Source organism: Cucurbita moschata, unplaced genomic scaffold (genome assembly GCF_002738365.1).
Source record: "Cucurbita moschata cultivar Rifu unplaced genomic scaffold, Cmos_1.0 Cmo_Scf00008, whole genome shotgun sequence".
In the NCBI taxonomy this organism is placed as follows: Eukaryota; Viridiplantae; Streptophyta; class Magnoliopsida; order Cucurbitales; family Cucurbitaceae; genus Cucurbita; species Cucurbita moschata.
Window position 1 is genome coordinate 4,268,966 of NW_019268524.1, and position 27,317 is coordinate 4,296,282.

At 36.2% G+C, this 27,317-nt stretch overlaps 4 protein-coding genes and 2 pseudogenes across 6 annotated transcripts; 2 read left to right on the top strand and 4 right to left on the bottom strand.

Moving 5' to 3' along the window:
* Positions 1–12: 12 nt before the first annotated feature.
* LOC111446431 (rab3 GTPase-activating protein non-catalytic subunit-like) lies at positions 13–4,267 on the top strand. Its single transcript, XM_023085247.1, has 8 exons — positions 13–513; positions 855–989; positions 1,241–1,432; positions 1,560–1,621; positions 1,736–1,893; positions 2,735–2,883; positions 2,972–3,115; positions 4,014–4,267. Exons 1-8 carry the CDS (start codon positions 166–168, stop codon positions 4,191–4,193), a joined length of 1,368 nt encoding a protein of 455 aa, XP_022941015.1. The 5' UTR covers positions 13–165; the 3' UTR covers positions 4,194–4,267.
* Positions 4,268–4,844: 577 nt separating this feature from the next.
* On the top strand, positions 4,845–6,877 carry LOC111446428 (peptide-N4-(N-acetyl-beta-glucosaminyl)asparagine amidase A-like). The gene has a single exon (XM_023085246.1). It carries the CDS (start codon positions 4,900–4,902, stop codon positions 6,721–6,723), a length of 1,824 nt encoding a protein of 607 aa, XP_022941014.1. The 5' UTR covers positions 4,845–4,899; the 3' UTR covers positions 6,724–6,877.
* A 1,411-nt stretch (positions 6,878–8,288) lies between these two features.
* On the bottom strand, positions 8,289–12,090 carry LOC111446429 (annotated as a pseudogene).
* A 408-nt stretch (positions 12,091–12,498) lies between these two features.
* Positions 12,499–18,899, bottom strand: LOC111446002 (phosphoenolpyruvate carboxylase, housekeeping isozyme). Of its 3 annotated transcripts, none has more exons than XM_023084600.1 (11): positions 18,762–18,899; positions 18,286–18,473; positions 17,813–18,204; positions 16,301–16,385; positions 15,881–16,103; positions 15,279–15,382; positions 15,097–15,184; positions 14,805–14,959; positions 13,664–14,662; positions 13,183–13,569; positions 12,499–13,097 (listed from the first exon to the last, which is right to left on the bottom strand). In XM_023084600.1, the coding sequence occupies exons 2-11, from the start codon at positions 18,451–18,453 to the stop codon at positions 12,801–12,803; spliced, it is 2,898 nt and encodes a 965-aa protein (XP_022940368.1). In that variant the 5' UTR covers positions 18,454–18,473; positions 18,762–18,899; the 3' UTR covers positions 12,499–12,800. The 3 variants fall into 3 exon arrangements, with proteins under 3 accessions (XP_022940368.1, XP_022940369.1, XP_022940367.1); XM_023084601.1 differs by lacking the exon at positions 18,762–18,899 and adding an exon at positions 18,666–18,742; XM_023084599.1 differs by lacking the exon at positions 18,762–18,899 and having other exon boundaries at positions 18,286–18,745.
* Positions 18,900–23,563: 4,664 nt separating this feature from the next.
* LOC111446826 lies at positions 23,564–23,655 on the bottom strand (annotated as a pseudogene).
* Positions 23,656–23,847: 192 nt separating this feature from the next.
* Positions 23,848–25,316, bottom strand: LOC111446008 (protein LIGHT-DEPENDENT SHORT HYPOCOTYLS 10-like). The gene is made up of 2 exons (XM_023084615.1): positions 24,630–25,316; positions 23,848–24,075 (listed from the first exon to the last, which is right to left on the bottom strand). Exons 1-2 carry the CDS (start codon positions 25,159–25,161, stop codon positions 24,068–24,070), a joined length of 540 nt encoding a protein of 179 aa, XP_022940383.1. The 5' UTR covers positions 25,162–25,316; the 3' UTR covers positions 23,848–24,067.
* Positions 25,317–27,317: the final 2,001 nt, after the last annotated feature.

Genomic DNA, 27,317 nt, shown 5'->3' on the forward strand with positions numbered 1-27,317 from the left:
TCTCCCGTCGTTTGGAGTTAAGATTTGGGAATGACACGCGTGTTTCGCAGGGACGCTTCTTTGTGCAAAACTTGTCAATTCGATCTTCTTTCAACTCAAATCTCCATGCCTCTGTTTCAATTTCATCTGCATTAAAGCATAGGATTCAAGGTTCATTTTCCGGCAATGGCGCGACGAACCTACACTACGGAATTGGGCTGCATAGCTTGTGAGGAGCTTGACGATTTTGGCGCTGGAAATGAAGGCTGGCTTGTTGACAACCCCAATCTTCTATGTGCCCTTGATTCGCACTCTCTGGCGCTGGCCAATCGATCCGTCATCCTTGTTCTTGGTTGGGTCGGTTCCGATGGGTATCAGGTGAAGATCAAGCCTTCTGATTTGTCTCCGATCGAAGCGGAGTACATCTCCGCTTTAGAATGGTTGGTGTTAGATGAAATTAAGGTGATTTTGGCCGGGACTTCTTGTGGTTATTTGCTGATTTACTCCTTAAGTGGGGATTTGATTCTTAAGCAGGTACCTAGCCGATCTTGTCGCTTTTGATTGTCTTTTATACGTTTTTAGGTAATCTTTTTGATATGGGGAATTGAAGATGTTTTAGCTCACAACTGTTTTAGCAGTCAGAAGATGTAAAATTATGGAAGTACTTGTGGGTTTAATATGATCTTTCACCTGGAAAGATGCTGGTGGAATGGTAGATTCACTTATCTATTTATACACTTAATTGGTAGTTCATAAATTCAGATGATAGAATGACTGTTAGTATTCATTTTGGATTAATTGGTAGTATGATCGTGAGGATGACTCCAATTTTTCTTAATGGTGATGGAATTTGTTTCCAATTTGTGTATTTTTAGATGATCCATCCTGCAAGAATTCTAAAAATTAGGGTTCGTGGTTTGAAGAGAGATTTGTCCTATGGATCTTCGTACGAGGAGGTTTCGATTGTTATGCCAGGCGTAATTGCCCGCATTGAAGGGTCTGATATTCAGGTTCTTACTGCCATTCTTTACTAAGAGTTTGTTCTTGAAAATTAGTGTAGGTTTAGATTATTGTGCTGTTTTTTTCGACATTGATCGTGTTGTTGAGAAATCGTTCATAATTCGTTTTTTTTCCTCCTGTGGATTCATTTTAAAATTGATGTTATACCTCTATGCTTCAACTTTAAGAAATATTGCCTTCTGCCTTTATGGATCTTGATTGTTTTGGATGAATATAACATACCCTACATGCTTGGTCACAGAATGCACTGCGAAAATGGTTTCAAGAATCAAATGCACGGATTTGGGATCCGAAATCAAGCAGTCGAGATATGGAGGATTCTGGAAATTCTTTTGAAACATTAGCCTATCAAGTGTGGAATGTCAGCAAATATAGTGCGTGTGCAGATGCAGCGATCATCGGTGTTATGCCACCTCCATTGATGGAACTCCAGGTAAAAAGGTCGTTTATTTATTTCAATCGAAAAACTTGTCGGTTGTTCCACGGAGCAGTGCAAATGTCATGAAAGCTCTCTGAAATTATTCTGGTATTTGAATTCAGCTGCTTTTATTGTTGGGCAGTCGAGTGAACGTTATTTTTGTGCAGTCACTGTCGGAGAGGATGCTGTTATTTCAGCATTCAGGTTAGGTTGTCTGGTCTTTTACTGAAATTAAGTTTTAAATAAAAATATTATACTTGAAGCTTGTCATTTATTCTAACATTTTGTTTACTTTGTATGGTGGCATCATGTGTAAAGACTTTCTGAAGACAAAAGCAGGTCTTTAGTTGGAGCCATTTTATCAAAAGTTGTACCTGTAACATTTTCAACAATAGCTTCCTTTTCGAAAATGATTTGGCAAAGTGATCCAAAAACATCCAAAAAGCCCGATGCGAAGGGTCAAGCTTTTGCTCGAGGTGCGAATAGTTTCTTGTAATATTTAATCAATTACCATGTTTTCCTAGGACTAAGTTTTGGTTCTTTTTACTGGATATCCTATCTAATACTTTGCCAAGCAATCTCGACATGCAAAGATTCTAAGCTCTGGATTGGTCATTGTGAACATATGAACTTTAAGTATGTAGGAACTCGTTTACTAAGCTCATTATACTTATTGTCTTTGTGAGATCCCACATCTGTTGGGGAAGAGAACGAAACATTCTTTATAAGGGTGTGGAAACCTCTCTCTAGCAGACGCGTTTTACAAACTTTGAGGGGAAGCCCGAAAGGAAAAATCCAAATAGGACAATATTGCTTGCGGTGGGCTTGGGCTGTTACAAATGGTATAAGAACTAGACACCAGGCGGTATGCCAGCGAGGATGCTGGGTTCCAAAGGGGGTGAATTGTGAGATCCCACGTCAATTGGAGAGAGGCTCCACATGCCAGCGAGGACGCTGGGCCCTGAAGGGGGTGGATTGTGAGATCCCACATCGGTTGGGGAGGAGAACGAAACATTCTTTATAAGAGTGTGGAAACCTTGCTCTAGCAGACACGTTTTAAAAACCTTGAGGGGAAGCTTGAAAAGGAAAGCCCAAAGAGGACAATATCTGCTAGTGGCGGACTTGGGCTGTTACAAATGGTATCCGAGCCAGACAACTATGTATAAAGATGCAATTCATCTACTATTGATATATCTAGATCTTGATTACATGCCACTGGTTGTTTAAGTGTTGCTTAGTCTTCTAACAACTATGTATCAGTTATTGTACAATTTTGACAACATTTTTAGGAACTTGTTGGCATCATGATTGCTGCAGCCTCTCTTTTGACGTGCTTGAAGGACCATCCAAGGAAGGGTGAGAAACTGACTTTGTCACCAAGCGGTACATTGGCAGTGATTACAGATTCACTGGGCCGTATATTGCTCCTAGATACACAGGCACTTGTGGTGGTGCGACTATGGAAGGTTATCTTTTAAAACTGGATGATTTGAAGTCAATTCTTTTTCGACATTTGGTCTCTTGCCCCTAAAAACTCGTGAAAATAAAATACAGGGATATCGCGATGCGGACTGTCTGTTCATGGAGATGCTAGTCAATAGAGATGCTGCATCATCAAGTTCCATAGATTATGAACCAGAAAAAAATGACTACTGTTTGTGTTTGGCTATTCATGCACCAAAAATGGGGATAGTTGAGGTACTCTTTACCACTCATGAATCAAGTTTACTCTATATTTGCTTCACTTTTTTCTTTTTTTTTTTTTCCTTTTGATCTTTGAACGACCGTGACCGTCAACTTTTGCTTGGTCTTCCGAGTGTCAGAAACCATAATTTGACAAGAAAAGTTGTAAGAGTCCAAGCTCACCGCTGGCAGTATTGTACGCTTTGGTTCGTTACATATCGCCGTCAGCCTCACGGTTTTAAAATGCGTCTACTAAGAATAGGTTTCCACACCTTTGTAAGGAATGCTTCGTTTCCCTCTCCAACCGATGTGAGATCTCACAAATGGTATCAAAACCAGATACCGGGCGGTGTGCCAGTGAGAACGTTGGGTCTCCAAGGGGGTGGATTGTGAGATCCCACACTGGTTGGAAAGGGGAACGAAGCATTCCTTATAAGAGTGTGGAAAAACTCTCTTTAGTAGATGCGTTTTAAAACCTTAAAGGGAAGCTCAAAGAGGACAATATCAGCTAGCGGTCGATTTGAGTTGTTACAAAAGTAATACGAAAAAGTAATATGAGTTGCACCATTAGAAGATAAATCGTAGCATGATATCGTTTTAGATAATATTAGATAGAAATGAGTAATGACACAGATAAGGAGCCTACCATACTCAAACATGGTGGCCACCTATGCAGGATTTAATGTCACACGAGTTAGTTTGACAACCAAATATTGTAGGATAAGGTGTTTGTCCCATGAAAATAGTCGAGATGTGGGGAAGTTGGCCTTACTTCTTAAGGTTAAAAAGTCGATCTCTTTGTTTACATTACGAACTTATCCCCTTGCTTGTTAGATGCTTGTGGTGATTTTGGTTGTACGGAAGCATGGACTTCTCCCAAGTTACTGAAAATGATTTGTATGATGTTTGGCAGATATGGCAGATGCGAACAGGGCGTCGCCTCCGAACGATTCGATGTGCAAAAGGTAGCAAACTACTGCAACCTTCCTCCAGATTTGGATCATCAATGGCTTCCCCTTACGTTCCATTGGAAGTTTTCTTGTTAAACGGAGATTCAGGTCAAATTTCTATTCTAAACCGAACCCTTTCATGAACTTTGAAACAGAGTGACTGTCTCGCTTCTTGATAATGAGATTAATATCATCATCATTTGGTTTGCATACTTAATTTCAATCGGATATAGTTTAGGTAGCATTTTTTTAGTAAAGAATTGCGAGATCCCACCTCGATTGGAGATGAGAACGAAACATTCCTTATAAAGGCATAAAAACCTCTCTCTAACGGGCATTTTAAAAATCGTGAGATTGACAACGATACATAATGAGTCAAAGTGGACAATATAAGCTAATGGTGACCTTGAGCTGTTACAAGAATACAAACAAGAACATTAAACAACAATATTGAAATTTGTTAGGCATAAACCAACTATGAGCAATAGGAGATTTTTTTTTATTTATTTTATTTATCATTCGAAAAAAATAGAATCTTTGTTGGGTCGGGAAAACTTTTTTTTTTTTGTCTCTTTTTGGGAAAGCTTTTTCTGTCTCCATTTTTACCTCTTATTTTTACTATTATCGTACAAATTTATATTTATTTTTACTGGGATTAGGGTATTTTTCTCTATTTTTATTTTTTAATGAATAATTTACATTTTTAATATAATTTCTATTAAAAAAAAAAAAAAGTAAAACATCCTACTAAGTTTTTTATTAAAAAAAAAAAAAAAAAATTCTAAAAAGTTAGGCAAAAAGTTGTTTTCTCAATTCAAATAAACATCTATCCACTCTCTTCCACCATTAATGGCTTCTTCTCTTTCATCCCCTCTCCTCATTTCCCTCCTCTTCATCCTCCTCCCCTTCCACTCCAATGCCGATCTTCACAGAACGAGCCTACGCCGGCCAGATCTCTTCTCTGAGTCCGAGCTTGCAGCAACCGGCAACCACACTACTCCACCGACACTCTTCTTCGAAGTGACCAAACCCATTGAAACTCCCGAGGCCCAACCATGCTCACTCCTCCTCCTCCAACACGATTTCGGATACACTTATGGAAAATCGCCCGTTCTGGCGGATTACAGTCCTCCTTCTCATTGCTCGTTCAGTAAATTTTCGAAGATTGTTCTCGAATGGAAAGCGACTTGTAGAGGAAGGCAATTTGATCGCATCTTCGGCGTTTGGCTCGGCGGCGTTGAGATTCTTCGGAGCTGTACGGCGGAGCCGAAGGCTACAGGAATTGTTTGGACGGTGAAGAAGGACATTACGAGGTATTATTCGTTACTTTCGAAGAATCAAACTCTGGCTGTTTATTTGGGTAATCTTATCGATAAGACGTATACAGGAATATACCATGTGAAAATTCATATCCACTTTTATCCTGAAGAGAAACGATTCCAATATTCTGAAAAATTAGCAGCTGGCTATGATTCTAGAGCCGATTTAATCTTACCAATTTCCCGGAGTTTGCCATTGAATGATGGTCTGTGGTTTGAAGTACAGAATTCAACTGATATTCAGGTGAAGGAATTTGAAATTCCCCAAAATTCTTACAGGGCTGTGTTGGAAGTTTATTTATCTTTCCATGAGAATGATGAATTCTGGTATTCAAATCTTCCAAATGATTATATTCTTGCAAACAATCTTTCTCAAACACCTGGAAATGGTCCTTTTAGGGAGGTTTTAGTCAATCTTGATGATGAAATTGTTGGAGCAATTTGGCCTTTCACTGTGATCTATACTGGAGGTGTGAATCCCCTTCTTTGGAGGCCAATTACTGGAATTGGATCCTTCAACCTACCCTCTTATGACATAGAACTGACCCCATTTCTAGGGCATTTGTTAGATGGAAAGTCTCACCACTTTGGATTTAGTGTCACTCATGCCTTGAATGTGTGGTACATCAATGCAAACCTGCATCTCTGGCTGGATGATAAATCCACAAAAACTGAAGGAAAGCTCTTGAATCACATCATCTCGCCGCTATCGAATTCCGAGGATTTGAACTTCACAGGTCCTGATGGAACATTCTTGACAAAGGCAAGCAGATCAGTATCATCAAGTGGATGGGTGAAATCCTCTCATGGGATCATCACAACTCAATCAAACCAAGATTTTAGTTATAGTAATTCAATGGTGATGGGAAATGATGGGAATAGCCAGATTGTGAACCAGGAGATTCAATTCAACAGTAGTGTATATGCCAAGGAGGAATCTGGTCATGTTTATTCATTCAAATCTCTCAAAACTTTTCCTCTTTACATGTACTCAAACACCATTGATGAAGGAAATGGGTCTTTCCAATCCATAGCCAACTTGACATTGGGATTCAATGAGAAGAAGGCTGATGGACTTGGATCGTTCATCAGCTCTCTGAAGAATGTTCAAAATGGGCAGGGGATGATGACTGTGAAGGGCCACTTGGTGACGAGAGGGTTAGGGAGTACACAGCAAGATTACAGATATCATGATGATAAACTGTGTTATTCCAGGAACATTAGCAGCTCCAACTACACCATTCTTTATGATGATGTAAACAGTTTGTGTGACAAAAAGCCAGAATCCCCTGAAAGCTTAAGGTTTAGGAAATGGCCATTTCTTTCCAGAAGGGTTTTTCTTGCTTGTCAATAGTGGACGAGTTTAGAATGATCTACCTGTGTTTTAACCTCTCAGTTCTTCAGAGGTTCCTGCATGCAAATCATCCAAATAAAAGTTCTTTCCCTCTCTCTCTCTCACTCTCTCTTTGAATTCTCCAACTCCGTCAAGATTCAAAGATTTCAATTTTTTTTTTTTTTAATCTCTCAACTTTAGATTAAAATCAATGTTACTATTATGAGATAACCTTAAAATCATTTGCATGATTAATTTTTATATCTGAACTGTCGTGTCAAGTTACATATTATCATGCATCAAGTTACATATTATCATGCATGCTCGTGTCAAAATGTTGTTTTTACAGCAAAATTCAGCGTTCAAAGGTAAAAATAAATAGAAAAAAATAAAAATTACACTCAAAAATAGGAGATAAGCAGACCTTAAAGAGAATGTGGTTAGAAATTCATAATAAAGTTTCAACGACCAATTTGATTATCTTTATGTCTAAGAATACCAGATTATTACCGATTTGATTATCTTCATGCCTAAGAATACTCGACTTCATGCCCAAGAATACTGACTTCATGCCCAAGAATACTCGATTATCTAACATAAAAGATTTTGAATCCAAACTTCCCAATAAAGGAATGTGTTTGCATGGTTATATTTGAGAATTTTAATTTTAACCTTTACTATAATTTTAAAGATTTTTAAAATGCTTATTTTATTTTGACTATTCTTACTAATATCAATTAATTATTGGATAAATCTATTTAGTTTGTTGTAATATGGTTATTACTTAATTTCATCCTCTTCCGTTCCAAATATCTATTTGTAATTTATTTAACACGCCGACATTAATGATGTAAAAACCGCAACCAATTATATTAAAATTTTCTTTTTTATTTTTATTTATTCGTATTTTTAATACAACTTAATTTAAAAAAAAAAAAAAAAAGTAGATGTCAAAACAATTTTGATACAACTACTTTTAAAAGAAAAAAAAATTTCAAAACAAAATGTATACTTATTTGATATAATAAGATAATTTCTGCAAATTTAAATTAAAATGATCTTCTTGTAATAGAAAAGAAAATAAGTTGCCCTTGTTTCTGCAAATATAGCAAAAAAATCGGAGATGAAAACATAAACACTAACAATTTAGTTCATATCAATATCGGTATCACCAAATCACAGATAAAAGTAAAAAAAAGAAAAAAATCGTTAACTATCAATCTAAGATATGAATTTAACTCTCGGTAAAAAAAAACTATCTCAACTTTAACGAGGAGAAACAAAAAGGTGCAACAATAAAAAGCCCTTCCAAATTAAGCTAACTTAGTCACAACTAGACAGACTAAACTAGTTAAATAATAAACATCTACCTCAAAATTCCTACCCTATATTGTTGATTTTTTATATATATTAAAAAATACCCAAAGAATTTAATTGCTGAGCGACTGGTTTTCTGTATTTAGGGGAGGAGGAAAGGATGAAGAACATGATGGAACATTCTCAGCAAACTCTCTTATAACTTATGAGCTAATGTCCTATTCAAAGTCAAGAGACCGAGCAAGGCCAGGCTCCTAAGATATTGTGAATTATTTTGGTATTCTCCTAAGCAGCTTATATACATTCCAAAAGCATTCTTACTCTGCCACAAGTACCAGGGAGAGGGAAAACGGATGTTTACCTCCCACTTTGATGTGTCGCTTCCATGAGAAGCATACGGTCGATCGAGTTGAAGCTCGACAAGGAAAGTGCACGCATCGAGATTTCGGAGCTAATAAAGTTCATTACATGATTTATCACCACAGAAAGGGGCATCAGTAAAAGAACATGCATTAAATTAAGAGTGAAAAGCTTTCAGGAAGTGAGGATTAGTACATATTGCTCATCTGATGCCTTGTTCTTGTTGTTGAAGTATGGTGGAGAGGCTGCAGTCCCTCCCAAGGTAGAATTAAACGGGAAAGGAAGAAGACCTCGGAACCCATCGTCAATCCATCGTACTTCATTCACGTAATCAGGAATGAAAAACGATGATGGAAAACGATGCCACTCGCTCCCAACACAAATAGTGGAACCTGGAAGAAGTCATACTCTAGCAACTATTAGGAGAAACTACATCAAAGATTACCATACAGTCAAGCTCAAGAACCCCAAAAGAAAAACTAATGTATCCTACCTGTTCCTATTTCGTCATGGTGAGCCATAACCTTGTAAACCTCCAGAGGAGCAGAGTAACCATGAATCAATGAAAATGTACGAGCATGGGATGCGCAAAGGATAAGGCCAAGAGCAAGGGGTCTAAGAACTTTTGCTATCTGCAAAGCAAATTAACTAGCTAAATAGAGGAACCATAATCTTAATAAATTCGGGCGAGGATGGTAGATTCTCACCACAACAAGTAGAGAATTATCATATGGATTGTATTTATCTCTGAAAAAATCTGGAAAACACTCGATGACGGCTGAAGCAGCAACACAAATAAGAGGATTGCTTCAACACAAATAAGAGGATATATTGGATAAAGGAATCTGGAGCAGCGATGTAGAATAGGTGAAAGACACCAATTACATGCCACCAGCAATTTAAAAAATCAGTGTGTTTCAACAAAGAATGTTCACTAGAAATGCTAGATAAAGCCTTCAAATTCTATAGATTCTAGAGAAATTATACAATCAAATTCAAAACAGGGGAATACTATTTATAACAGAGCACAAGGGCAAATCTTTACAGAACTTCAACAACCCAGACGTTCCTAGCAGAAAAAAGTTTTATTCCATAGAATCATCTTTTGAATTTCTAAACACCATACATAGTAACTTATAAGGGCCACGAAATAAAATAATTTTCTTTTAAAAAATAATTTGATGGAAGATATACAATATAGTTGTAGAAGTATCAAACCTTTCCTCCTTGTGTGGCTGCAATGACATGAATCCCAGCCAAATATAAATAGGTGAGATGACCACGAGCAAATCTGGCATATACTTTTTCCTTGAAATTGGTAAAATTCCCAGGAAAAGTAATGCAAGAACGAAGCTAACATTCAAGTTGTTAAATCCATTTCTAAGATAGAAAAGTGGCCCTCCTGTTCCATACAAGTGACTTTCACCACCTCCTAAGACGTTATATATCAGAAAATTTAGCACAGATGATGTCCACCTCTTATAATAGTGGTAGTCAACAAGCAGTGAGAAGGCCTACACGCCAAACCAGAAAAGATTTTAGCACCCAGTTTACACATTTTCTATGAACTAAGGATCAGGAGGAAAAAAAGAGGTTTTCTAAATCTGGTCTACACTGTATTTACTGGTTGGAGTGCAATAGAATGGTGCCTGAAACATTCAGAATCTTTGGGAGAAGATGAAGTTGTAGGCTTATCTTTGGATCAAGAAGTTTGATTTATTCAATCCTTTTGTGTTTTCTTATTGGAGTCAAAATTCCATTGTGTGAATGCTCTTACTAAAAGTTCACATTCAACAAAAGATCAAAAGTAACACTATAAAGCAAAGTGAGAAGACATACAAGGAGAGATATGGATGTCAGTGCCCCTGCAAGAAACGCCTCTTTGAATTTTCTGCGTAAAGAATAAAGCATTATCGGAAGGAAAACCAAGATTGAAAATGGCCAGCCAAGAATTACACCAGCAGCAGCAACAGCAACCGCTGGAGCAGGTTTCTCCAGTAGAAATAATCCAGATGACAAAGATACTGCATACATGGAGAACGAACTAGGCAAGAAACCTGGAAGATGAGGCAACAACAGTAGATATTGAAGCAATTCCAGTACAAATATATAACTAAAATGGTGTTTCATGTAGAAGTTACACAATAAATGACATATATATGAGACGTGAAAAAAAAGGGCCACTCACTAGTGCTGGCAAAGAAACAACCGCTGGTTAAGCATAACATTGCAAGCGTGTAAGTGGCAAGGCGTTTCCCAAACCTCCTCGAAAGTGCCACTACAAGAACAGTTTATGTAACGACAGATAGAAGACCAAGGAAAATTCTTACAGCAAAGAATACTCTCACCTGCAATTTAAAGAGAGATTAGAACCATAGACATATCTGGATCTACATGTAGGCTATTGAGAACATAACAACTGAAAAGGAGTGACCCTTAACTTTATCTTCAGAAAACAGCCACGCAGCTGGTCGTCCCACTAATTCATGAAGAACAATGTACAAATATGATCGAAGTGCAAACTGGGAACTGCAATTGAGTGCAATTTCAATGAATATATGAATTAAACAAGATCTCGCTGAAATAGCAGCTCTATCAAAGTCAGACCGATTTTCAAATGAAAAACAAGAATGATATTATGATGAAAAAAATATATGCATTAGTTGATGAATGATGCACTCGATCATTTTGTTATTCATATAAATTAAAGAAATATATATACAGAATCCACAAAAGGCGAATGATCTAATTCAGATATTCATTCAGGATTTTACATTCCAAGGCCATTAGTACCTCACTTACTCCATCAAATCATGTCGTTTCTGCCTTATTCCTCGATTAACATATCATTGCTTACTGTAATTCATTACTCTGATTCTACCAAAAGAAAAGGATACTGCTATCTGGCATGTAATCCAGCTCAAGCAATTGGTGGAACATTTTCACAGTCTGAAAACTAGGAGAACGATTCGGGTAAAAAAGAAACCAATGCACCAAGAAATGAATATTTATAAACACCAGAATACGAAGATGCAAGTACAATAACCAGCATTTAAAGCTCAATGAAATTCTGAAATGTTCCTGTTAAAGATCGATCACGTATTTGTTTAGATTGCTATCCGTTAGTATCTAATTAAATCGAGTTAGATCTAGTTTTTTTATTTGATTTAGTTTTGATTAGATTAGATTTTATTTTGATTTATTTACTGATTTTCTACGGAATTTTAGATAGATTTTCTGAATATCTTTTGTATTCTCTGTATAAATATGAAGCATTCTTGCTCTTCATAGTTCAATCTTCTCATCAACCATTCAATAACTCAGTCTTTCACTAACAGTTCCTAAAAAACGGAAGAGTTACAGTTCATAGGAGCATGATTGAGGGAGAATAAGGAGGTCTAGAACCTGTATTCCCAAGTTTGGAAGCCAGATTTGTAGAGAAGGTAATGAAGAGGCTCCCAGTAATTGAAAACCTCGTCGCAGTCGTGAATGATGTTGAAGGTGGCACTCATGTACCTGAGAAGCCCCAATGCAAACAAAGGGAAGAACCAACCAATGCCTTTGTTTTCGTCGTCGCTGGTGGTCGATCGGCCCGGCTTACCGGATTTAGAGTAGGAAGAAGAAGAAGAAGAAGAAGCCGCCGTGGACTGCGGAGGTTCGGAGGTCTGAGGGCGCCTCTGCCTCATCTCTGGAGCCACTTGCTTTGCTTCCCATCCAAGTCTCTCACTCCTCTCTCTCTCTCTCTCAACAATTTTATATTGCCATTTAAATTAATAAAAATATTTTTGTATTTGGTCTTTAAAATATCTTTAAATTAAAATAAAAAATTTTAAAATGGTAAATATCTTAAAATTTTTTTTTAAAGAAGTTAAAATTTTAAAAATATTTGAATTAAAAGTTTTATGAATGGAAACTTTTTTCAAAACTTAAAAAAAAAAATAATTTTTTAATTCACAAATACCTTTTTAATTAAAAGTTTTATGAATATAAAGTATTGATATGATTTTTCGTGCATTAACCGTAAATTTTTCTTAATTTTTTTTTTTTTTTTATAAAAATAAAGAGGGTTAATGTTATTTCTTAAACATAATACTACCGAGAAACATAATTGAGGACCAATTTGATTTCAACACACAATTATTCAAATTTCAAATACATTCATAAAGAGTTAGACAGAGTGTAGCTCAGAAGTTCGAAGTTCAAATCTCCGTACCCTCGTTGATGGTACTTACAACAATGCGTATACGTTTTTAAGGTAACAGCAGCATAATCCACTGGCCACACTCGAGCCGCTCAATCAAAAGCTGGATTAACTTAAACAACATCTAACTTCTGATGCACAAATTATGAGCATGCCAATTTAGAAACCAGTAAATGAAACAACAACAATGAGCATATGCTACATATATAATGGCTCATGCTTAACCAGTGTTCTGCAGTCCAGCAGCAATACCCTTCATGGTCAAGATGAGTGTGTCCTCTAGCCCCGGTGCGTAATCGCTCATCGGGTTTAGTTGAATGAGTTCGTCTGCTGGTTTGCTTCCTTCCATTATTTCCTTTGAAATGTGTGGACGAACTTGCACGTTGTAGTTCGGATCACGGATTCGTTTCAGTGTGTATGCTTGGCACACGTTCAGAGTCGTGATGTACGAGTCACGGAGACGGAGTCTTTGCTTCAAGGAAGGATCCCCTTCAAGAAGATCTCTGTGTCCAGCAATCTACAGCACAAGGACAAGGAATTGTTGATTCAATACTGAAGATCTTGTGTGGCATTTGGTTCTATGGAAAATGGCCAGATTTTACCTGTAGTAGAAGGCTCTTCGTATCTTCGTAGTCGGCTCTCAACCGCTCTCCAAACGACCAGAGGTCCTCCGAAACTAGGAGCTTGTCGTACAAAGCTGCGATCCCAGGGTCTCCTTTGGCGAACACCATTTCGACCAAATCGATGGTGACCCTAAAGAACGGCCATTCGTTGTACATCTCCTGCAACATGTGAAGGTTCTTAACGTTTTTCTGGATAATATGCTTGAATGCGGCCCCGAAGCCTAACCAAACTGGTAGATGGAACCTCGTCTGCGTCCATGCGAAAATCCACGGGATTGCACGAAGTGACTCGATACCGCCACTTGGCTTTCGCTTCGATGGACGACTACCGATATTCATCCTACCATACTCCAGCTCTGGTGTTGCCTACAATCAGAAGTACAAAACATTGAGTCAAAAACAGTCGGTCAGTGCAGATTTCAGTTAAGGAAATTATGAGTCAATGATGAAGAACTCCTACGAGGCGGAAATACTCCACGAATCGTGGTTCTTTGAAGACAATGGAACGATATTCCTCTGTAGCGACAACGGCCATTTCATCCATCAGTGCACGCCATTCGGGTTTTGGTGAAACTGGAGGGTGCATACCGTGCTCGAGCGTTGCAGCAGTGAAACGTTGGAGCGTTCTAAAACACAAATGCTCCTCTCCAAAGGATTGCTCAATAACTTCACCCTGTACCGTTACACGGAGCGAACCGTGAACCGTCTCAGGTGGTTGGGACAAAATAGCAAGATGAGTTGGTCCACCTCCTCTTCCAACAGTGCCACCACGACCATGAAACATAGTTAGCTTCACACCATATTGCTTAGCAACCTTTATAAGCTCTTCTTGAGCCTTATACAACTGCCAAGCTGCAGAGAACCGTCCAGCGTCTTTGCCAGAATCCGAGTACCCAATCATGACTTCTTGCTTTCCATTAATCCGATTTCTGTACCAATCTATCGAGAAGAGGCGAGCAAGGGCTGCTGGTGCAGCCTCCAAATCTGCAAGCTTCTCGAACAGCGGAACAACTCTCAATGGTTGCCTAACATGGCATTCACGTTGCAAGAGCTCGACTGCCAAAACATCGGATGGAGCGGTGGCCATGGAAATGATATATGCACCGAAGTTATCCGAAGGAAGCTCGGCTATTACGTGGAATGTGTTCAAAACATCAGATATTTCTTCAGTTTTAGGAAGATCAGGACCAAAAAGAGGACGTTTGCCACTGAGTTCAGATAAAAGCCACTCTTGTCGCTGTTCTTCAGACCATTCTTTGTACGAACCGAGTTCCAAATGCTGAGTAATGGCATCCAAGACATCGGTGTGACGATCCGACTCTTGCCTGATGTCGAGCCTTACAAGTGACAGACCAAAAGTGGACACTTGCCTCAAAAAATCAAGAAGGGTGCCATCAGCAATCGCACGGTCGCCACAACCACAGAGGGATCGGTAGCATAGTTCAAGAGGCTCCAAGAACTGCAAGAAGTTCGAAAATCAATCATAAACATCAGAAACTAACATGAACTTTCAAGCTTTCTTTTAAACTATTTGTTCCATTAGCAAGTGTTTAATGAAATGATTGTTGTGCTCGACATATGAAGATCCAAGAAGAACAAACCTGCTCGACATTCGTAAAAGTCGCATCCTCGGGGATGTCCGAGTGTCCATGTGCTAACAAATGGCGAGAACGTTCACGTGTTTGATAAAGCTTGTCCCTCACATCGCCAAGAATCACCCGGTACGGTTCATTGCCAGGAACTTGCTTCCAAAATTCTATACCAAAGAAAAAAAAAAACTAAATTCACCAGAACCAAACTTAAGTTCTTCTCTACACAGTAAATTTTACAGCGAGACTAAACGCATTCGGACGTTTTTTCTTTTACTAGAAAACATAAGTCGTGATCGATTACCTATATAGTGTTTTGCATCTCTCCTTGATGAATTATGAAGCATGTCTGCACGTTCACGAAGCTCGCTATTGCATCGCCACATAGACAACTGCAGAAAAATATTATGAGTATGATCCCTCAGTTTATTGATGCTAGTTGACCAAATAGCAAACATTGCATATCACACAAATGGGAATAAATACCTCAAACATGAGATCCTCAATCTGTGAGTAGTACAGATTAGCAGCCATCATTCTAGCAAGAAGACAGACATCCCTCGTAACCTCCGGTGTCACCCTAGGATTACCTGTCGACCGATCGAAGGAAAAGCTAATAACTTAGAAGCAGCTATGATTTCCAGAGGTATCATCAGTGCGGATAAGATATATCTGTAACCGCCCAAATTCATCGCTAGTAGATATTGTCCCATTTGGGCTTTTCCTTCTAGGCTTCCCCTAAAGGTTTTAAAACGCGTCTACTAAGGAGAGGTTTCCACACCCTTTTAAGGAATGCTTCGTTCCCCTCTCCAACCGAGATGGGATCTCATAATCCACCCCCCTTGGGGGCCAACATCCAACTCAGTGTCTGGCTCTGATACCATTTGTAACAACCCAAGTCCACCGCTAGCAGATATTGTCATCTTTCCTCTTTGGGCTTTCCCTTCTGAGCTTCCCCTCAAGGTTTTAAAACGCGTCTACTAGGAAGAGGTTTCCCTCTCCAACCGATGTGGGATCTCACAATATCATTGCTATTTTCATAATCGAGTTTCAATGTTCACATAAGTATACGAAAGAAAAGATTTTACCATCACGGTCACCACCCATCCAGGATGAAAACTGAATAAGCGGAGCATTATGAGGAACACGTTCGTCAATTCCAATATTCTTCAAAGCAGTATCAACACGACGCAGAAATTTAGGAACACCCTTCCAAATCGTCTCGTGGAAGTAGCTCATTCCTGCCCTCATTTCATCTTGTGGAGTAGGAGGAGTCCTACGGATTTCATCGGTACGAAATGCAGCTTGAATCTACAAAAGAATCTTTGTCAAGATCAAATCATTGCAGTAAAATGTTCGCCATATACGAAATGCAGTGTTGCAACGATGTCGAACGGCTACATCTATCAATTATTATTTCCAGCAGCATGCATTTATCAAGTGTAAGCATATCTCAACATGATTTAGTCTTATAAGCAGATGACAAACAATAGGAGTGCAAGTTTTACCTCTCTCTGAAGTGCCTCATCAAGCTCTTGCTTGTCATCAGGAGTAATGTCTTTGGCGTACAATTGAACTAAACAATCCCTTATCCTGCGTTTAAAGACAGCAAGACAGATATCTAATTAGTTAGCTTCTCCCAATTTACTGGAAATGACACTCGGATTATATAAATATCTCAACCCATCAATACGATATAAGTTGATAACAAGGACTATTAGGAATCACGACCCTCCACAATGGTATGATATTGTCCACTTTGAGCATAGGCTCTCAGTGCTTTGCTTTTGGCTCCCCGAAAGTTCTCATACCAATGGAGATGTATTCCTTACTTATAAACCCATGATCGACCCCTTAATTAGCCAATATGAGACTCATCTTCCAACAATCCTCTCCTCAAACAAAGTACACCATAGAGCCTCCCCTGAGGCTTATGGAGCCCTCGAACAACCTCCCCTTAATCGAGGCTCAACTCCTTCTCTGGAGCCTTCGAACAAAGTAACACTTGAGAGTCACTTTTGACTACACTTTTGAGGGTCCCAACTTCTTGGTCCGACATTTGAGGATTCTATTGACATGACTAAGTTAAGGGTATGACTCTGATACCATGTTAAGAATCACGACCCTCCATAATGGTATGATATTGTCCACTTTGAGCATAGACTCTCATGGCTTTGCTTTTGACTTCCCCAAGAGGCCTCATACCAATGGAGATCTATTCCTTACTTATAAACCCATGATCAACCCCTTAACTAGCCGATGTGGGACTCCTCCTTAAACAACCATCAACAATCTTTCCCTCAAATGGAGTACACCATAGAGCCTCCCCTGAGGCCTATGGAGCCCTCAAACAACCTCCTCTTAATCGAGACTCGACTCCTTCTCTGGAGCCCTCAAACAAAGTAACACTTGAGTCACTTTTGACTACACTTTCGAGGGTCCCAACTTCATTGTTCAACATTTGAGAATTCTATTGACATGGCTAAGTTAAGGGCATGACTCTGATACCATGTTAAGAATCACGACCCTCCACAATGGTATGATATTGTCCACTTTGAGCATAGGCTCTCGTGGTTTTGCTTTTGGCTTCCCCAAAAGCCTCATACCAATGGAAATTTATTCCTTACTTATAAACCCATGATCAACCCCTTAATTAGTGGACGTGGGACTCCTCTTCCAACGATCTTCAACAATCCTCCCTTCAAACAAAGTACACCATAGAGCCTCCCCTAAGGCCTATGGAGCCCTCGAATAGCCTCCCCTTAATCCAGACTCGACTCCTTCTCTAGACCCCTCAAACAAAGTACACCCTTTGTTTGACACTCAAGTCACTTTTGACTACACTTTCGAGGGTCCCGACAACTGAGGATTCTATTGACATGGCTAAGTTAAGGGCATGACTCTAATACCATATTAGGAATCACGACCCTCCACAATGTTATGATATTGTCAACAACGACATCTAACGATAAAATATAAAGATAAGCATAAACATGATCGAAAGTAACTCATAAGTCAACCTTGCATGCTTCTGAAGCAAAGATCTACGAACTGATTGAGTAGGATGAGCAGTCAAGACCAAATCCACAGTTTGGTTCTTCAAGGCATCAAAAACTTCTTGAGGCGACTTATTCAAATCACCCACAAGCTTCTTCAAAGTTTCCTCAATATCAGATTCAGTGGTTGCAGAGTTCTCATCAGCAAAATCACCCTTCTTCAGCTTAATCCTTCGACGATAAGCAATCTGAACCTCCTCAGCCAAGTTAGCCAGGTTAAGCATATGGGAGAAAGACTTAGCAATCACTATAGAGTCCCCTGGATCTAAACTAGTCAACACATTTCCAAGCTCCTCAAGTTTCTTCGGATCGTGCATCCCTTCGTATTCCGCCGACAGTTCATAACATTCTTGCACCTTCCATCCAAAGAAACAAAACTTAGTTCATCCTTCAAAATCAAAGTCAAACACAAAGTCAAATTCCCTGTTCTAACTTACAGTTTCCTTCAGATCCTCCCCATGTAAATCCTGGAGAATGTCAAGGAATCGATCCAGTAACAACGCATCGTACTCCACTAGTTTATCATCCTCGCTCACTCTGGCTGGTACTAACATCCGAAGCTGCGCATCAATTGATGCCAACTTCTCCAGATTCCTGTTCGCCATATTTCACACCAAATTCCTCTCTGAAATCACCACACAAACCCCATTAGGAACCCAAAAAACAACACATCAAAACGACCAAATTGAACCCAAAAGAATGCATCAATTTCAACGACGACCCACAAAAAAGGAGCCTAGAAAAACACGAATTCTGACACTAAACCCAAAACCCAGTTCGAGAAATGAGTAAATACAGAGATCCCATAAGATTCTACCTCGAAATAGATTCAAATCTCAGTAAAAACCCCCAAAATAAGCAACAAATACCAAAATGGATAGTGGTAATGTGGTATACGTGGAGGAAGACGAACCTGAAAACAAGAGGCGATTAAAAAGGAAGAGTAGGACGAATTGAAATCAGAAGAAAGGGGAGTGGTTGAGATTCTGAGATCCAATGCCAGCGGTTCCAGAGGATTTTATAGAGCCATGGGGCCTCACACTCGATGCTCAAGAACAATGAAAATTACAAAATAAGAAGAAAAGTCGTACATATTCTTTAAATTTTCTATTCAACTAAAAAACAGATAATATAACCGCTAAAATTAATGTATATTTTTAATTGAAATCAAGTGAATTAAAAAAAAAACATATTAATATATATATATATATATATATATTTTTTTTTTTTTTAATATATCTCAAATATTGTTATTTTATTTTATTTTATTTTTAATATTTAATTAGTTTATATTTTCCGAGGTATTAGTTCCTAGCTTATATCCTATTTAGCTTATGAATATCAATTAGAATACACACCTTCGATTTAATTCTATTTCTCATTCTTACAAAATATATATATATATATATATATATATATTAATTATTTGTATTTGATACGAATTTCTTTACAGAATTATCTTAATTAAAAAATTAATATTTATATTTATTTTTTTTACTTTTTAAAATATAATTTTCTATAAATTGGATATGCTTGAAAATATACTGTAATAGCATATGCCTTAATTCTAATTAGATCTTGAAAATGAAAGGTTCCAATTTTAATTAGAAAATTAAAAAAAAAAATTGATTTTTTTTTTATTTTTTTATTTATTTTTACGGAAAGTTTCAATACAAAATTATTATAATCATTTATTAATTATTCAATTTTATGTCTCAATTATGTAAATTATTATTTTAAATTTGATGAATGTTTAATAGAAAAATATAAATGATTTGATTTTGTATATTAATTTTTTTTAGTATAATCGTAAGGGGTGATGCGATGAGAATATTTAGATCTATTTTTAGTAAAATGAATAATTTATTAAAAATATATAAATTATTTAAATAATAACAATTTAGTTTAATAAAATATGATGAGCTTGCTAACCCCACAATAATTATTTTAAGTCAACTTGGATAAACAAACAATGACACATGATTAATGCACTTATTATGCCTACTTTCCACTTTCGTAATATTTTGCTATAATTAGGCATGAATTTGGATTCCAGCAGATTTTAAAAAAGAAAGAAAGAAAATGGGTGAGAGCGACGAAAAATTTCAACTCGTTATGTGTATGTGTGTGCATAGGGAAGATTCTTTGTTGAGAATCTTGATTCGATCTCCGTAAAAATAAATGAAGAATTTTGTGAGAACGTAGATTGAAATAGGTGATAGGAATGCGGGCGTGGACAGAAAAAGCTTCATTGTCCCTACGTAGATAAAGGATAGATTCTCGATCAAAAAATTAAATGTTTGAATCTGACCATTTGTTGCTAGTGTACTAACTACGACGTGAAGGTGAGTGAAGACGAGAGCATTTTTTAGTGGACCCACGTCTTGTTCCCTTAATTGGGTTAGGGGCATTTTCTACGAGTTCGGGTTTGGTTGATTTTTTTGTTTGGTTCGTTCGTTAAAGGGTAGGAATGTCTTTTTGCAGTCTCTTACCTTTTTATTTGGGAAAAGAAAGAAAAGGGGACATAGAGAAATGTAGCCGGCCGAAGACAAATGAGGAAGAGCTAGTTGAAATTGAGTTTGTATACCATTTTTATTAAATTTCATCACATTTTATTTTTTTATATTTGGCCCAAATGCTTTTATTTAACTTATTCAAATCATATTTTAATTCTTCCTGTGACCAATAAAAACCATATAAAGTTTGATATTTTTGTCTCTTTTGTTTCATTATTAAAATTTCAAAAGTAAAATAGGATTTTAAATTGATTTACACGATTTGAAATTAATTTATGAATTGACTTTGAGTAATGTTAGTGTCCGTTAACACGAGGTGGGCAAACTTAATTGGTATATATTTTTTAAAATAAATTAAAAACACGAGGTCGGTAGACTTCATTCATATATATTTTTAAAGATGAATTATATATATATATAAAATGACTCATAGAGATGTCTATTTTATCCATGGAGTTCCACCCTGAACTTTTATCTATGGGACCCATCTTGCCTTGAATGAGGAGGGATTCCCATTTAGATAGGGAATGAGAGGAGTAGGGAACGTTTTTTTACCTGTTAGATAAATGAGGCCGCAAACGAGATTATATTCCTTGTCTCCGTCCAATTCACCGTTCCATTTAATATATATATATATATATATATATATATATATATATATATATATATATAGACACGCTTGTTGGTAACTATTTTTTAAATTATCATCTACAGAGGATCCCATCTCTGCAAATTCTCGAAAAATAATTCCTACAAAAATAAATGATTTTTTTTTTTTTTGTAGGAATGAAAAATGAAATAGGTGCCGGACGTTCTCGGTCCCCACTCTATGGCATCTGCGATAGCTTATAAAAACTTTCTCGGTTGCTCTCAAATATCTCTAACGGCTTATAAAAGCATGGTGGGGCAAACTTTCTCCGTTATCAAAATTTGATGGATAATAAGGTAAATTCTCATGGAAACTTTTTGGAGAAGAAAGGGCAAAATTGTCAAAACGAATAAAAGCGATTTTTTGGTCGGGGACACAAAGAAGACACGTGGCTTGTACGACACGCTTACTTGGAAGTCCACTATTTCTAAAAATTATTCCACAAAAAAGAAAAAGAAAAAGGCATGCCAAATTTTCGGAATGCCCTAATTTTTATCTCACTTAAAAAAGAATATTCGAATTTTACAAAAAAAAAAAGAAAGATGCCAATGCATGCCAACCATTCAAATTTTCTCTCACTATCTCTTCAAATAATAATAATAATAATTTAATTTTGAAAGGTCCGTTCTCTTTTTCTTCGCGGTTCAATAATAATAATAAATAAATTAAAATTTCTAGTGATAAAAACTTCAAAATGAAACTGGTGTAGTTTGATGCAATCCGAATTAGTAAATGGTAGGTTTGAAAAGTAAATTCAAATATCGTACGTCAGCTTAATTAATAATTATCAATAATGAGAGTTATTTAATTACAATATGGACTTTCAAGTGAGACAAAACATAAACCTAGCACATTATTTAATATGGTTAAGGTATTAATTACGTCCAATTATTTTGTAGGTTTGACTTTTAATAACACTGTTTTGGTTGACTTTTATATATAAAAAAAACAGAATTATTGGTTTTTTTGGAAATAAAAAATAGCATTATTGGTTTGACGATAAGGTATCATAGCCTTATTATAAGCTATTGGTAGATACTAGAGAGGCGTGATAAACCACACCATTTATTTGGATTTTATTAATTCAATAATCATTAGAAAAATATGCATAGCTTATCACTAAAATATATATTAATTATATATGATATTTTTGTAATATTTTGGTTAAATAATAAATTTAATTGATCTTTAAACTTTTAAAATAATAAATTTAGTCTTAAGCTTTTGATTTTTGATTTTTGATTTTTTAGGAACTGTCTGTAATCTTGGGCCTTTTTCAAGGCAGGCCCAATAAATTTCCGCTGGACTAAAAGTTCTGAGCCCATTTTTTTTCGAAAGCATGAAACGACATGTCGGACATCTATTTAATTAATTAATTAATTAATCAACCATTAACTTGAAAATAATGCATGGTTTAAAAAATTTAGTGACCAATTATATTTATAAAAGTATTACAATATTGTTTTTAAATTTGTATAAATATTATAATGAATGTGAGTATGATCTAAAATAATATGATAATAATTAAGATGATTATGTAGATTAAGTGATGGTTTTTTTTTTTTTTTTTTGAGAAATCTTAACAAAGTCCCCAACACCGTAACCCTCGAGCTTTTCGAGCGATACTCTTTGAGTTTATTTGACTTGCATAAAGTTAGCTCTTAAATAAGTTATTCACTCTACACTCTCTTCTTTCTTCCGTCATCAAAGCTACCCCATGAACGACAAAAAATGTTGTCGTCAGTGTACAAGCGATTTGAGAACGGAGTATTTTTAATCCCACATTAGCTAGGGAATGAAGCATTTTTATAAGGGAGAGACGAGGAAACCTTTCCCTAACAGACCCATTTTAAAACTGTGAGATTGACGGTAATACGTAATGGGTTAAAACGGACAATATTTATTAGCTGTGGTTCGGTTCGAAGAAATTTGGGGTTAAGTTGGGAGATGGGTTTTGGGTTTTAAAGAAAAATCAAGAAACTATATTTTAATATTTTTAAATATTTTTTGATAAAAATTTGAAGGGAATGTGACTTATCATTTAAATTTATTATTTAATTTTTAGAAAATAGGGTGTGATAATTTGTGTTTTTTTTTGGCGAAGGAAAGCATTGATAATAGATAGAGACATGAAAAGTTCATAAAATGGAATCCTAAGATGAATGTTATGATGGAAAATCATATCAAATATCAAGATAATTATTGACGTAACAGCTTGTCCTATTAATTTTATTTTTATTATCTTAATTTACTTTTTAAATTATTTTCAGATCGACGGTAATAATTTAAAAATCTAGCATTTGAGCTGAATTGTGACGGTTCGAGTAAAGAAATAGTACATGAATGAACAAGATGCAGAATTTGTAACAGTTTGAGGCTACTATTAGCAGATATTGTCCGCTTTGGCTCATTACGATCTTAAAACGCGTCTACTAGAGAGGGGTTTATATACTTTTATCAAGAATGCTTCGTTCCCCTCACCAACTAATGTGAGATCTAACAATTCATCCATCTTGGGGCCCAACGTCCTGCTGGCACACTACTCAGTGCCTAGCTCTATACTATTTGTCAATTTGTGTATGTCACCCACGGACCATGCTAATCTTCTCTGTATCATTTCAATTTTATCAGATGTCCCTAACCCGTGTTGGTCTGGAAATATCAGGGCATCAAATGGTGAATTCAGATTTCAAATCGTGATCACTTTAGCTTGTACTAATATAAACGTTAGCTTCTAAACTAACATTTTATACTATATATTAAACTTTTATAAATCGTAATCTAATAAACTCGTGTTTTTAGTCGAGTTGAACAAGTTTCATAAACGAAAAATCTGAAAGGGAACGAAATACTTATATAATTGTAATCCAAGCTGAATAGTATAGTAAATTTGACACAAAATCTCAATAAAAAAGCATCCAGAGACCGACTGTGGTGAGCTCCAAGTTATAGAACCAAATAAAACACAATGCTATTAGTTCTAAGGAAAAACATCTCAACTTCCATTCAAATGAACTCGACCGTCCTCGCTAATCCAAAGCCTTGGGAAGTTGTTTAGGCCCCTGAATCAAAAAATTTGTAGTAAGCAACCAATCTAAACATAGTTCAACTAGTCAAGACATACATATTCTCGAAGATCAAATGTTCAGATCTCCCACTTCTACATAGTGAACTCGAAAAATGTATTAAGAATATAGAGACTATATTTGTGTCTGACCAACAACATGTCGATAACCTCAACGAAGTATTGTCTCGAAATGTTTAGAAACATACCGACGATAATGAAACATAACAAATGGGTTTAGCTTTCTTGAAAAAGAAAAAGTGGGTAAGAAAATGTCAGAGTAATAATAGTCGTTATAGAGCTCTAATCATATATATTTCGAGTAGCCGGGTATTATGAAATTTAGGGCTTTCAAGAAGCACTTCGTCTAGGGTTTTATCCTTAAAACTTTGCCTATTCGTGAAAATTAGAACGTTTGGTATCAATACGAGTATAGTTTAACTGTTAAAACCTAGTTCATTATCTAGAGATCGAATGTTCTAATACTCATCGTAGGACATGTTCGATGAGTAGTTTTTCCAGTAATATGAAACGAGATTGATAGGGTATTACCTTCATCAGTCTTTGTTGGGTTCTTCTTTTTCTTCTTCTTATATGGAATTCCTCTTGCTTTTGATTGAGAGTCCCTTATTTCTCGTAGATAAATTCTTATAGCACCACTTGCAAATGGATTAGTCTCGGAAGATCCTCCATTTTCTTCATAAGCAGCTCTAAGTCGACCAATAAGAGCATCAAGACTACCCCAAGCTTGTTTAAGAGGGCAAGTACAAGGTCCCGGTGGTTCAGGTTGTCCAAAAAAACCACACCCATTTAAGTGAACTTTTGTCTTACCAAATTGGTCGAGATAACGAAGGAAATCCAACACATGACTTGAATTACATTGCGAAATTGCTAAGGGAGGTCGTTGATTCCTCAAATATTGCCCAAAAGTGTACCAGTCTCGCCTCTTTTGCGACTCATAACGACTCACCGGAGCAAACTGTTGTTGCTGGTGCTGTTGCTGATTGTTATCATCAACGATAACTAGAGAAGACGAACTCGATGACGATCCTTCTCCAACGTCTTTGCCTTTACTAGTCGACATATGTGAAGAACAACAATATCAATCTCTCAAGGTGGGAGTGGAGGAGCACAAGAAAACGAAGATCATATCATGGGGATAGTGAAGAGGAGGAGACATGATATGGTCCAACATCAAAATGCTTTATTAATTTCACCCTCTTTTTCTTCCTCTCTCCCACACAACTTTCTTTTAATTGTACTATATTAGCCCATTAACCCGTTCTTTCTCGATATAATTAAATTTTCTAGTGTCAAATTCAATCATTATTGTGCCTCTATTCGTGTCATCAATCGTAATCTAATGTAAAATTAGGTTATAAGTTAATCTGTTTCAGTAAATCTCTCGATAAAAACTCGACACGTAATGCTTGAAAAACAAATCCAACGGTGTTGATTTTTTTACCCTAATTCTCGATATTGATGAATGCTCGACGGGTTTCAAAAAAAAGCTTGAAAGTAAAGGAAAAATGAATAGAAAACGAACCAATATATGAAAAGGAACGATTTTCCCGTACCTAGCAAATCATCTTTGTCTATAAAATTTTAATTCAATTTACCATGACACTAAACCGCAAATTAATTCAAATATTATTATTTATGAACCCGCACGTGCGAAGATTATTTATTTCTATAAATAATTTAATACACATTTTAGTATATTTTATAAAAAAAAATTTAATCAATGATATGGTTGAAAATAATATCTTTTTTTTAAGACGGTAATGATAGAACAATAGACTAAATCACAACTTAAGTTTTAATTAGTTGATAAATTATTAATGGCCGACTAAACATCTCGATGCCGACACATGTCGCATTTTGATTGGCGGCCGTATAATCTTAATTAGCATTAGCACTGCTAATCATGGTTTAGGAACAGTAGATTAATGATATCTAATTACTATTCATTTTTTTAGTGTTTGCCTTTTCTTTTATATTATCTCTAAATATCAATTTTCTTAAATTTCTGTAATAAATTGAAATAATTCTAATAAAAAAAAAACTTAAAAAGTTGACACATATGATTTTTAATGTTTTTTTTTACTCAAGTTGGTCTGGTCTATGAAACCTTAATTTTGATGTTTTTATGTTTTTTTTACTCCATTTAGTGTAATCTATGAAAACCTATGTGACAACCTATGTGACAACCTCCGTGTGTGTTCTTATCTAACTTTTAAGTGGTTTCTATTAAGAATGAAGACAGCCATCCCGGGTTTTTTTAACATGTTTTGTGTTCATTCATATGTTTAGAAAAAATTTCAAGAGATCACCCGACATAAATTTTGTGACACCCGAGTAAATGAAGGATATATGAATGAACCAAGACCGCATTCGAATGAGAGTGATACTGAAGATAAGATGACTATGAAAGAATTAAACGAATTGAAGGTTATTACCTATACCAACAATCCTTTCTTTTCGGTAGTTTAATTATAGAAACTCTAAGGTTAAGCGTGATTTGCTTGAATTGGGTGACTTCTAAGAAATTTTCCTCGAATGCATATGAGTGAAGACAAAACATCCTAGAAAGGACTCGTATTGGTCTGTGGGTATAATATTTACTCTTGGAAGCAAGGGATGAGTAACGTGATCATGTCGCAAGGGATTGTTGGAGCCGATGAGATTTGACCTAAACTATAAACCCTAAACATGTTCATCGAGATTTGACCAAAAAAAAAAAAAAAAAAAGTTTGAAGGGATGGAATTAGAATCTCGAGGAGTGAATGTGTCCAAGTTTTTGAAGACAACAATTCCATTCTCCCCATCAATACGATGCATTTACACATCAAACATGTACCTCATTCTTCTCTACAAAATTTGAGTGTTATCATTGTAAGTTTGAAAATGGTTTAGAGTATCGAAAAAACGGGACGACAATGGAGAAGTCATCTTTTTGTATTCTTTATCGTTTTCTTTTTCTTATCTTGTCGAGTAAGTTTTCTTTTGGAGAAAAATACTTTTTTGAAATATGGTAAAATTTATATATCCGACCCAAAACTTAAATTTGTATTTTGGTTCTCGGTAATACAAGTTCATTGTTGAACCGATGATTCAAATTGCGATACCCACAAGTATTTCTGTCACAAACAACGGTAATAGACCAAAAGAGTCGTGTTTTTTTTTTTTTTTTTTTTTTTTTTTTTTTTTTTTTTTTTTTTTTTTTTTTTTTTTTTTTTT

Excerpts from the sequence above, each read along its gene's own strand:
- LOC111446428 (XM_023085246.1), top strand. The coding sequence starts at position 4,900 with ATGGCTTCTTCTCTTTCATCCCCTCTCCTCATTTCCCTCCTCTTCATC.
- LOC111446431 (XM_023085247.1), top strand. The coding sequence starts at position 166 with ATGGCGCGACGAACCTACACTACGGAATTGGGCTGCATAGCTTGTGAG. Across the intron at positions 1,433-1,559 it reads CTCCATTGATGGAACTCCAG|TCGAGTGAACGTTATTTTTG; the intron begins GTAAAAAGGTCG and ends ATTGTTGGGCAG. Across the intron at positions 2,884-2,971 it reads TGGTGGTGCGACTATGGAAG|GGATATCGCGATGCGGACTG; the intron begins GTTATCTTTTAA and ends AATAAAATACAG.
- LOC111446002 (XM_023084600.1), bottom strand. The coding sequence starts at position 18,453 with ATGGCGAACAGGAATCTGGAGAAGTTGGCATCAATTGATGCGCAGCTT. Across the intron at positions 15,185-15,278 it reads TTGAGGATCTCATGTTTGAG|TTGTCTATGTGGCGATGCAA; the intron begins GTATTTATTCCC and ends ATTTTTCTGCAG. Across the intron at positions 14,960-15,096 it reads AGATGCAAAACACTATATAG|AATTTTGGAAGCAAGTTCCT; the intron begins GTAATCGATCAC and ends TCTTTGGTATAG.
- LOC111446008 (XM_023084615.1), bottom strand. The coding sequence starts at position 25,161 with ATGTCGACTAGTAAAGGCAAAGACGTTGGAGAAGGATCGTCATCGAGT.